The sequence below is a fragment of the Hemicordylus capensis genome, chromosome 2, assembly GCF_027244095.1.
Source record: "Hemicordylus capensis ecotype Gifberg chromosome 2, rHemCap1.1.pri, whole genome shotgun sequence".
Classification (NCBI taxonomy): domain Eukaryota; kingdom Metazoa; phylum Chordata; class Lepidosauria; order Squamata; family Cordylidae; genus Hemicordylus; species Hemicordylus capensis.
In genome coordinates this window covers 111,248,844-111,260,430 of record NC_069658.1, presented here as the reverse complement: position 1 = coordinate 111,260,430, position 11,587 = coordinate 111,248,844, and the positions used below count along the sequence as shown (strand labels likewise).

At 43.7% G+C, this 11,587-nt stretch overlaps 1 protein-coding gene across 7 annotated transcripts in view; it reads right to left on the bottom strand.

The window, feature by feature from the left end:
- Positions 1 to 2,840: 2,840 nt before the first annotated feature.
- The window catches only part of CD274 (CD274 molecule), a 41,520-nt gene continuing 32,773 nt past the window's right edge, over positions 2,841 to 11,587 (bottom strand). For all 7 annotated transcript variants that reach the window (XM_053302878.1, XM_053302881.1, XM_053302879.1 and 4 more), the window contains 2 exons: positions 11,271 to 11,380; positions 2,841 to 4,839 (listed from right to left, as the gene is read on the bottom strand). In XM_053302878.1, the coding sequence (XP_053158853.1) occupies positions 4,753 to 4,839; positions 11,271 to 11,380 (197 nt within the window). In that variant the 3' untranslated portion in view covers positions 2,841 to 4,752. The remainder of the gene's footprint in view (positions 4,840 to 11,270; positions 11,381 to 11,587) is intronic.

Genomic DNA, 11,587 nt, shown 5'->3' with positions numbered 1-11,587 from the left:
TAATTTTGAAGCCTGAACCTAAAGGCCTTTGGACTGCCCATGCCTCCCCCCCCCCGCCACAAATTAAGCAGCAACATGCTCTGCCGGGCGACCACACCACCCAGGAAAGACTAAACAGGATTTGGGGGGCCCCAGGAGCTGTGGAGACCCTGGAGTTTGGCCCCAAAGTCCAGGGGTAAGAGCCCCTCTGCTTGATCCTGCAAAGATGTGCTTTCTAATATCTTTCTTTTCGATGCACAGTGTGGGAATTGTGGGTTGTTCTCATTTAGCAAGCAGGGAGCAGAAGCTAAATGAGGGGAGAAATTGCCTAGCAACAAGATACAACACTAATTGATTCTTGCATCCCTGTACTTAGACTTCCCCCATGTATATGCACCTCAGCTCTCCTACCTAGCATGCTTTGATAGACTAACTTTTTCTTATTTTGTAGAAGTTTAAAGTAATATTTTGGCTACAGTTATGACTTATGACTCCCTCCGAGTTCTTCAGCACCAACTCTGCCAGCACATAGAAGCTGAAATGTTACACTAAACTGGAAAGATTAAAAGTAATTCTTATTTAGTATTATTTTAATGATAATATTGAATGCTGAATTTATATTTAAACCTCTTTTACAACATTGTTTTTTAAAATGGGATGTTTTTATTGGGGGTATTTCTGTCAAAGATGAAATTATTTACTAAGTTGAGGTTAACAATTGTATTGTCTGTTTTGTTTCTATTGTGTTTTGTTGAAAAATATAGGGAATTTGGTGGAAGGCAGGCGGGGAAAGATCTGACTGACTGGTGCTTTCCTGGGAAGAGTCCCTAGTGGACTGCGCTTGTAGAGAACATGTGATCCAAGACATCAGAAAAGGAGAACTGTTTGGCAGAAAAAAGAACTAAGGGAGGACAGGATAGATAAGGGCTTCCCAGACTTGATTCCGAGATGTTGGACTACAGTTCCCATCATCCCCAGCCACATTGTCCCTGTCATTGTAGCTAGTGGCATCCTCAGGGTTCCATAGAAGATTTAGGGGAAGTGAACGCAGGAAAATGACCCAGAAGGTTTAAAAAAACAAAACAAAAAGGCCTATACTGTGATTCTAGTCTAGATAAGATTTGCATATGGCTCTTTGTACTTTACTTTTATTTTTACTTCAAAATAACCTCCAGACTAGGCAATGACTAAACAGTGACACATTTCACAGTGACATGTCACATTGTGTCTGATTCAGCCCAAGAGGCAAAGTTGACTGGCTGGGTGGCCATGGGGCCAGGCAGGCCGACATGAACTGTCTTGCTCTCTTGCCTTCTCTCTCTGCTAAACTACAGAGTTGATGGTCCTGGCCAGGCTCGGAGTGACCTACAGGGCAACACGGCACATTCTCGGTGTGCCCCACCCGCAGGGCGCCCCTGTGCCCCACCGCACTCAGCAGCAGTGAATACTCCCACCCTTAAGCACCCATTCTGCTCAAAACCCGGCACCCTCCCCACATACATTCCCCTGCCCTCTCAGTGCCCCCAGTCCAGCCCTGGTCCTGGCTGGAATGAGGATTTCGCGAATCATTCAAGTTAATAAGATAATTCAGGTTCTTTTTGTTTATTAAATATTGTCATATTCCCTGATCATTATGCCCTTGAAGCGTTTTATAAAATAAATACAACACCACCAAAAAAACCTTCTATATAAAATATCATTTAATGGAGTTCTCTTTATTTCCTGGAACCTAACCCTGAACAGATTTGGCTGTTCAGAGTCCATGTGACTTAGTATGTCTGTCTGAGAAATTTCAAGTCCAGGTTGTAAACCTTCACAAAGAGTTGTTGTCATCAGTGATTACATTGCAAATTACCACAGTATCTGCAGTTAAGAATAAAAATATCAAAGACAACAAGATACAGGGATGCTAATTCCTTTTCATGGATGTCCTCTGTTTTCCTCTGTTTCCAGATAGCAAGGCACTGTGAAAGGAAGGGAAGAAGAATGGAATCCATGCCTTTGGCATGTTCTTCACCAATGTGGTGGGTAATCATGGGCTGTACAAGCCTACAGCTCAGCAGGGTGGGACCAAGAACTAACAAATGAACATGGCGGGTCAGGTGGCAGTGGAGATGCAGACTCCACAAGACTAAGATGGTTCAGAAAATCTTTTTCCAAGAAAAAGCAGAAGGAGGAGCTTAAAAGAAGAGAAGAAAACAGCTTGACCAAGAGAGTGTGTGCTCAAAGGCAGAAATTTCCTGGTTAAGAGTACTGAGGACACGTCTAGACAGGGGGCAGCATCCTAACTAAATTTGTCACGACTAGGAACCATTAAAATTAATGGGGCTTAAGTTAGTGACGACTAACCATTTCAGTGGTTTATAGTTATGACTAGTCTGGCTGCTGTCCAAGGTGTTTAATCTAGGATTGTCATATGTTGTTCACTTGCTCTCCATGAGGAGGGGAGTTCACATGATGTTGTCATCCATCTGTCATCTGTGCTTAAGTTGTCACACTTCTTAACATAGAAAATCAAGCTTTTTTTAGAAGAGCTGTACAAGGACCACCCATATGGAGAATGGTTCGCCTTGCTGTTCTGTCTCTTGTGTGTGAGCCCACTAACACTCTGAGGCGTGTGCCCAGATACAACAGGTCACAACAAGAGTGATAAAAGGGAAGGAGCCATCTACTGCACCCCTAAAACACAATCAATCTAACTGCAGTGCCGAAGGAGCGTTGCAATTCCATGTGTGACTGCAAATGGAAAAGGAGCAACCAGCTGATGCTACAGACAGAACATGTCTGGAAGTGCCCTGAAACAACAGTGCTGGTTCTGTGACATATCCACTGGTATGAATGTATGATGATGAGGGGAGCAGAATTACCCCCACTGGTTCCAGTCTTGTATTCATCCAAATCTGTGTACAGAGCTTATGTATGTGTAACCTGTATGTGCATCCATTTTGCACAGTCCCTGCTTGTACACAGAGAGACACATAGGAACAGAGACACAGAGAGAGACTGATAGACATGTGTAAAAGTTGTAGATTCCTAGCTTTAGAACAACACATGGGAGAGAAGAGGGCTGGGACGGCAGACATTTATTTAGTTATTTATTTATTTTAACATATTTTTATACCACCCAAAATACAAGTTCTCTGGGCGGTTTACAAAAGAATAAAAACAACCAATAAAAAGTTTGACACACATGCATCCACACACATATGATAGTTAGGAACACTGCTTTGTTGTTACTAGTAACGATGATTGATTGTTTTTGTTTCCTGCTCAGTTAGATTGATGCCGTTGCTCTGACAATCTTTCATACTCTATAAAGCCCGTTGAATTATGTGAGAGTGTTTGGTCTTCTTTCTACCTTTGAGCCCAGAATATACATGGGGTCACCGTATAAAGAACTGGTCACTTTGTGACGCTGGTGAAACAAGCCTAATTTCCTATGCTAGCGCCAGAGCAGATCCAGGCTTGGTTCACAACAAGCTTGGTTCACAAACCAGGCTTGGTTCACAACATGGGGTGAAGCTCAGGTCAACTGGGTTGCGAGCTAGCCAAGTGCCCTGTGGCAGGGAAGGGGTTACAGTGCTGGCTGCTCACTCAGAGCACTCCCTTGCCTCCCTGGGCTTGCAGATTAGTTCCAAAGCTCCCTGTAGATTGCCGAGTGTGGTTGGAGCTGCTTCAGCTGCCCACTCTAGCCTTGGGCATAATGGAAGTGTGTGTAGTGACATGTTGAATCCTTTCCAGGGTGAGGGCAGTGCAATGAGTGAAGCGAAGCCTGTCAGGATTCCATGGCCATTGGATGTGCAGGCCAATGGCTAACATGGTCTGCTCTGCTGGAGCCGCTAACGAATAATCCAGATTCTGCACATCCAAATTCTACAACATCCAGATTCTGAAATCTGCATTCTCACAACCAGCTCTCCGTGGCTCAGCAGTCTGTTAACTCTTTAACCAGCATCACTGCCATTGTTGAGAATACAGCCTAAATAAAAGTCCTCCCAACAATTACAAATGTTTTCAATACATTTTTAAAAAACAAAAAACCAGAGAGTTAATTAAGTTCAGAGTCTCCAGGAGCTTTAATGTGAAAAATCTGGAGTGCAGTTCTGTTGATTTCAGGGGTGGAGAAGAAAAATGAAGGGTGGGCTGATTACAGCAAGTGGAATGAATTCAGTTGCTAGGAATGCAAAATCCTTTCTTTAAAAGCAGGCGAGAGGTTTTTTTGAGTTTCCCTTTTGAAAGGTACTGAATGCAGAACACTGATGAAGAAGACAAGTAGAAACACAATAAATATATACTAGTTGGGCCGGGTGCAGAGCATCTGTGCCTCTAGTTCTCCCTGCCCGTCCGCCTGCCCCTGCCACCATTTCCATCCTCCCCACCGCCACCACCGTTTTCACCCAACTGCCCCACCTTCTCCCCTCTCCCACCTGCCAGCACCCACCGGCGCCATCATTTTCCCGCCCAGCTGTCTGCCTCTGCCACCGTTTCCTCCCTTCCTCTGCCTGCTGCCACCACTGTAGTTTCCTCCCCGCCTGCCTGCCACCCAGCGCTGTTAACTCCCAGGCCTGCCAGCTGGCTGCCACCATTTTCTTTCCTCTGCCCATCCCTGTTGCTATCCTATCCAGCAGCTCTCCAAACTCTAGCAGGAGCTGCCTCGCATGGGATTAGGCAGGGGTATGCCTTAGCAAATTGCCTTAAACTTTAAGGCAAATTGCCTTAAGTATATACAAATACAGTAGTGTTCATATACAAATACAGTAGTGTTCATCCCTATTATGAACACACTGTAATATAATTCCTTCCGTTGCTTTTCTCTGAAGTTATTTGCAAGTTACATCCAAGTCTCCGGGATCTGTCCATCTGTAAATAATAACAAACATGGATCAAAAGTTGCCATTCACTATAAAGTGATATAAAGTCTTTCACATCAAAATGTGTTACTGTTATTAAGCTAATACCAGTCCACATTCATCATTTGAACTGGGAAAATGTAGGTCAGTTAGGACGAGGAATATGCCAAACTTTTTCCAAAACCAGAAAATAAAGATTGTGACCCACAAGCCATCAGATTCCTGAAAATGTGAATTTTCAAATTTTTATAAAGTTTCTAGCCATCATGGATACACACATGGGGTAATGACTGTGGGCTGGTTATTCCTAGGGCAATGTCCAGTCCTGGGGCAAATAACATTGTGTGTCTCTTCAATGTCTGCAGTGTCCTCAATGTCTACAGTTTGTCTTCAAACAAACAGGAGGAGGGGGAGATTTTGAACTGCTGATATCTCTTTAGGGGAGAAGTCCCAGTGTATGTGTGTTTGGTTCCTGCCAGCGCTGGTTTTCGCCAAGGCTTGTTTGCGGGGCTGTGTAGCTTTAATTTTTAGTTTCTCTCTTGCCTGAAGAGAGACAGTGGGAGTTGCCAGCTAGGTTGAGTCACACCTGGTGGGAGGGGCCACATTCTGTTGAGCCTCTTTGTCTCAGTTTGAAGCCTACTCTGGGAAGAGGAGAAACTACCTGAGAAGGTAGCAAGCTCTTCTAAAAAAGAAAAAGAAAAAACAGGAGGAAGAGGAGGAGGTTTTGAGGGGCTGGTATCTCTTTAGGGGAGAAGTCCCAGCGTATTTGTGTCTGTGTTTCTTTTTTTGCCAGGGCTGGTTTGGGGTTTGCCAGGGCTGTGCAGCTTTCATTTTTAGTTTCTCTTTTGCCTGGAGAGAGAAAGTGGGAGATGCCAGCTAGGGCTCAGATGAGTCACACTTGGTGAGAGGGGCCACATTCCTGTTGAGACCCTTTGCCTCAGTTTGAAGCCAGGGATGTAGCAAGGCTGGAGTGGGCCTAGTGGCAAAAAATGAAGATGGCCCCCTTGCTCCATGTATTCTTTGCTTCCCCCTTCCCCCATATCTTTGTTGCAGAAAAAGTGTAAGGACAGGATGAAAACAAAAGATTCTTAGCATGCCCTTTATTTCCCTTCTAGGCATATGATGTTACACTCTCTTCATACACTTTCACACAAACTTGTGCACACATATTCCCCCAGCTCATTAACATTCTTAACATATATGCCTACTACCGTGACCTGATATACAGGTGAAACTCGAACAATTAGAATATCGTGCAAAAGTCCATTAATTTCAGTAATGCAAATTAAAAGGTGAAACTGATATGAGACAGACGCATTACATGCAAAGTGAGATAAGTCAAGCCTTAATTTGTTATAATTGTGATGATCATGGCGTACAGCTCATGAAAACCCCAAATCCACAATCTCAGAAAATTAGAATATTACATGGAACCAAGAAGACAAGGATTGAAGAATAGAACAATATCGGACCTCTGAAAAGTATAAGCATGCATATTTATTCAGTACTTGGTTTGGGCCCCTTTTGCAGCAATTACTGCCTCAATGCGGCGTGGCATGGATGCTATCAGCCTGTGGCACTGATGAGGTATTATGGAAGACAAGGATGCTTCATTAGCGGCCTTCAGCAATTCTGCATTGTTTGATCTCATGTCTCTCATCCTTCTCTTGGCAATGCCCCATAGATTCTCTATGGGGTCAGGTCAGGCAAGTTTGCTGGCCAATCAAGCACAGTACACTGTATACTTTTCAGAGGTCCGATATTGTTCTATTCTTCAATCCTTGTCTTCCTGGTTAGGGTTAGGGTTGTAATGTTTTAACTTTTATTATATCATTTATTTTGTTTTAACTACTGTTTTAAGTTTTTGTTGTCGTTTGTTTTAAATAACCTTTTAACTTTTTGTTTGTTTGCTCATTGTAAACCACCCAGAGGCATGTGTTTTGGGCTGTATAAAAATATTTTAAATAAAATAAACAAACAAATAAATAAATGAAACCTGGAGATATTAGCATCTAATCACAAAGGATTAGATGTTAATATCTCCTACCTAGTAGTCTAGCTCTGCTACTAAAGCAGGATCAAACAAGGGGGTTCATTCAACAAGGAAGTAACCTAAGGCTTGGCAGAGACATGAATAAAAACAGTACAGAAATGCAATAGCAAAAAGGATCTAGAGATACAAGATCTAAATGCAAACAGGAAGATCCGACAACTAAAACAAGATCTGAATGAAATCCTTGGTGGGATTTCATTCAGGGTGGGGGTGGGAATCCAAGCTTTTGGCATATTGGTGCACCATTGAAAGATGCTTTTCTGCAAGTGGAAACAAAGTTGTGCTCACATGACGACTCCTTCTGCAAGCAAGTGGAAGGGGTCCTTGTGTGAACGCAGCTCTATTTCTGCAAGGAAAGGAGCTTCTATTGATGGTGCACCACTGTACCAAAGTTTTGGATGCCACCTACTGGAAACAAAAAGAAAGCCTGCTCAATAAAATTATTTTGGTTCCTAAAGCTACTCAGCAAAATGATCTTGTGACTCCTGGAGGCAATTATCACTCTAGGCCAGTGAGGGCAAAAGTCACAAAGAATCAGTCAGAGCAGGATCACAGAGAGGTTCATATATGTAAAATATAATCCGCTGCCTGATTAAGAGTGCACTACTTTAGTTGATTAAAAGTACTAATTAATCTAGCCAATTAATCATTTAAACATTGCAGTCCTACATTAATGATTATGACAAGCATACTAGATGGGTTGTTATTCCAGTTATGAATCCATGTGTAGTAAAAGCACATGATCTTATGGAAGTAGCTCAAGAGAAGAGTTAATTACCAGACCTTAAAGCCCTCCTGCCTTCCTGTGACCCTTGTGCCTTATCCTTGCCCCTTCTTAGTTCTGCCACCCACCTCAGTCCTTTGCCAAGTGAAGTCCCTCTTTCTCTTTCTGCCCTTGCCCTTCAGCATCAGTTCACCTTTGACACTGCTTGTCAGTAACAGGCCTTTATGCATCCAGACCATCTTGTTCTCTGGCACAGATTTCTTGGCTCCTGAACAGTGCCATTGCAAGCCATACAGGTGAAACTCGAAAAACTAGAATATCGTGCAAAAGTTCATTAATTTCAGTAATGCAAATTAAAAGGTGAAACTGGTATATGAGATAGACGCATTACATGCAAAGCGAGATAAGTCAAGCCTTAACTTGTTATAATTGTGATGATCATGGCGTACAGCTCATGAGAACCCCAAATCCACAATCCCAGAAAATTAGAATATTACATGAAACCAATAAAACAAGGATTGTCAATAGAACAATATCGGACCTCTGAAAAGTATAAGCATGCATATGTATTCAGTACTTGGTTTGGGCCCCTTTTGCAGCAATTACTGCCTCAATGCGGCGTGGCATGGATGCTATCAACCTGTGGCACTGCTGAGGTGTTATGGAAGACCAGGATGCTTCAATAGCGGCCTTCAGCTCTTCTGCATTGTTTGGTCTCATGTCTCTCATCCTTCTCTTGGCAATGCCCCATAGATTCTCTATGGGGTTCAGGTCAGGCGAGTTTGCTGGCCAATCAAGCACAGTAATCCCATGGTCATTGAACCAGGTTTTGGTACTTTTGGCAGTGTGGGCAGGTGCCAAGTCCTGCTGGAAAATGAAGTCAGCATTCCCATACAGCTCGTCTGCGGAAGGAAGCATGAAGTGCTCCAAAATCTCCTGATAGATGGCTGCGTTGACCCTGGACTTAATGAAGCACAGTGGGCCAACACCAGCAGATGACATGGCTCCCCAAATCAACACAGACTGTGGAAACTTCACACTGGACTTCAAGCATCTTGCATTGTGTGCCTCTCCATTCTTCCTCCAGACTCTGGGTCCTTGGTTTCCAAATGAGATGCAAAAGTTGCTCTCATCAGAAAAGAGGACTTTGGACCACTGAGCAACAGACCAGTTCTTTTTTTCTTGAGCCCAGGTAAGACGCTTCTGACGTTGTTTGTTGTTCAGGAGCGGTTTGACAAGAGGAATACGACATTTGAAGCCCATGTCCAGGATCCGTCTGTGTGTGGTGGCTCTTGATGCACTAACTCCAGCCTCAGTCCACTCCTTGTGAAAGTCCCCAACACTTTTGAATGGCCTTTTCCTGACAATCCTCTCCAGGCTGCGGTCATCCCTGCTGCTTGTGCACCTTTTTCTTCCACACTTTTCCCTTCCACATAACTTTCTATTAATGTGCTTTGATACAGCACTTTGGGAACATCCAACTTCTTTTGCAATTACCTTTTGAGGCTTTCCCTCCTTATGGAGGGTGTCAATGATGGTTTTCTGCACAACTGTCAAGTCAGCAGTCTTTCCCATGATTGTGATTCCTAATGAACCAGACTGAGAGATCATTTAAAGGCTCAGGAACCCTTTGCAGGTGTTATGGATTGATTAGCTGATTGGAGTGGGACACTTGGAGCCTAGACTGTTGAACCTTTTTACAATATTCTAATTTTCTGGGATTGTGGATTTGGGGTTCTCATGAGCTGTACGCCATGATCATCACAATTATAACAAATTAAGGCTTGACTTACAGTGAGGGAAATAAGTATTTGATCCCCTGCTGATTTTGTCCGTTTGCCCTCTGACACAGAAATGACCAGGCTATAATTGGAATGGTAGGTTTATTGTAGCTGTGAGAGACAGAATAACAACAAACAAACCCTCAAAAGCCCAGTGCCCAAAAGTCAGCGATGGATTTGCATTGTAGTGAGGGAAATAAGTATTCGATCCCCTATCAACCAGCAAGATTTCAGGCTCCCAGGTGTCTTTTCAGGTAACGAGCTGAGATGAAGAACACCCTCTGTAAGGGAGTGCTCCTAATCCCAGCTTGTTACAGTACCTGTATAAAAGACACCTATCCATAGAAGCAAGCAATCACTCAGCTTCCAAACTCACCACCATGCCCAAGACCAAAGAGCTGTCGAAGGATGTCAGGGACAAGGTTGTAGACCTGCACAAGGCTGGACTGGGCTACAAGACTATCGCCAAGCAGCTTGGTGAGAAGGTGACTACAGTTGGCACGATAACTCGCAAATGGAAGAAACACAAAATAACTGTCAATCTCCCTCGGTCTGGGGCTCCATGCAAGATCTCACCTTGTGGAGTTGCAATGATCATGAGAATGGTGACAAAGCAGCCCAGAACTACACGGGGGGAGCTTGTCAATGATCTCAGGGCAGCTGGAACCATAGTCACCAAGAAAACAATTGGTAACACACTATGCCATGAAGGACTGAAATCTTGCAGTGCCCGCAAGGTCCCCCTGCTCAAGGCAGCACATGTACAGGCCTGTCTGCAGTTTGCCAATGCACATCTGAATGATCCAGAGGAGAACTGGGCGAAAGTGTTGTGGTCAGATGAGACCAAAATCGAGCTCTTTGGCATCAACTCAAATCGCCGTGTGTGGAGGAGGAGGAATGCTGCCTATGAGCCCAAGAACACCATCCCCACCGTCAAACATGGAGGTGGACACATTATGCTTTGGGGGTGTTTTTCTGCTAAGGGGACAGGACACCTTCACCGCATCGAAGGGACGATGGACGGGACCATGTACCGTCAGATCTTGGGTGAGCACCTCCTTCCCTCAGCCAGGGCATTGAGAATGGGTCGTGGATGGGTATTCCAGCATGACAATGACCCAAAACACACAGCCAAGGCAACAAAGGAGTGGCTCAAGAAGAAGCACGTGAAGGTCCTGGAGTGGCCCAGCCAGTCTCCAGACCTTAATCCCATAGAAAATCTGTGGAGGGAGCTGAAGGTTTGGGTTGCCAAACATCAGCCTCGAAACCTTTCTGACTTGGAGAGGATCTGCAAAGAGGAGTGGGACAACATCCCTCCTGGGTTGTGTGCAAACCTGGTGGCCAACTACAAGAAACGTCTGGCCTCTGTGATTGCCAACAAGGGTTTTGCCACCAAGTACTAAGACATCTTTTGTGAAGGGATCGAATACTTATTTCCCTCACTACAATGCAAATCCATCGCTGACTTTTGGGCACTGGGCTTTTGAGGGTTTGTTTGTTGTTATTCTGTCTCTCACAGCTACAATAAACCTACCATTCCAATTATAGCCTGGTCATTTCTGTGTCAGAGGGCAAACGGACAAAATCAGCAGGGGATCAAATACTTATTTCCCTCACTGTATCTCGCTTTGCATGTAATGCGTCTATCTCATATATCAGTTTCACCTTTTAATTTGCATTACTGAAATTAATGAACTTTTGCACGATATTCTAATTTTTCGAGTTTCACCTGTACTTGTTTCACGTTGTTGACTGAGTACCAAACAGAAGCTTTGCACAGAAACTGCTTGTGACTTTGTGTGAGGTCGTTTCACCACTGCCCCATCACGTATAAAACTTACTATTATAAATTACTATTACTATTACTAAAATATAAAACTTACTATTTTTGACCAGAAGGCAAAGAGGAGAAGTGATCCAAGGATTGCACATACAACTGCAACTGTTCCAAAATGCAACCTTCTGTTCATCCTCTGAATATGTTGAGGTGGACCTTAAAACGTACAAAGCATTATTAAAACTAGTGTCTTCAGACTTTTTTTTATCAACACTATAAATTATGCATAAAGGATAGATACAAGATACCCACCAAAAACTATCTGAAGGATTTTCCTCCCCTATTTGTTAAGATTAATGCAAGAGTTCTCAAACTTGGGTGCCCAGATGGTGTTGGAACCACCAGTGTAGTCCACACTGGTAA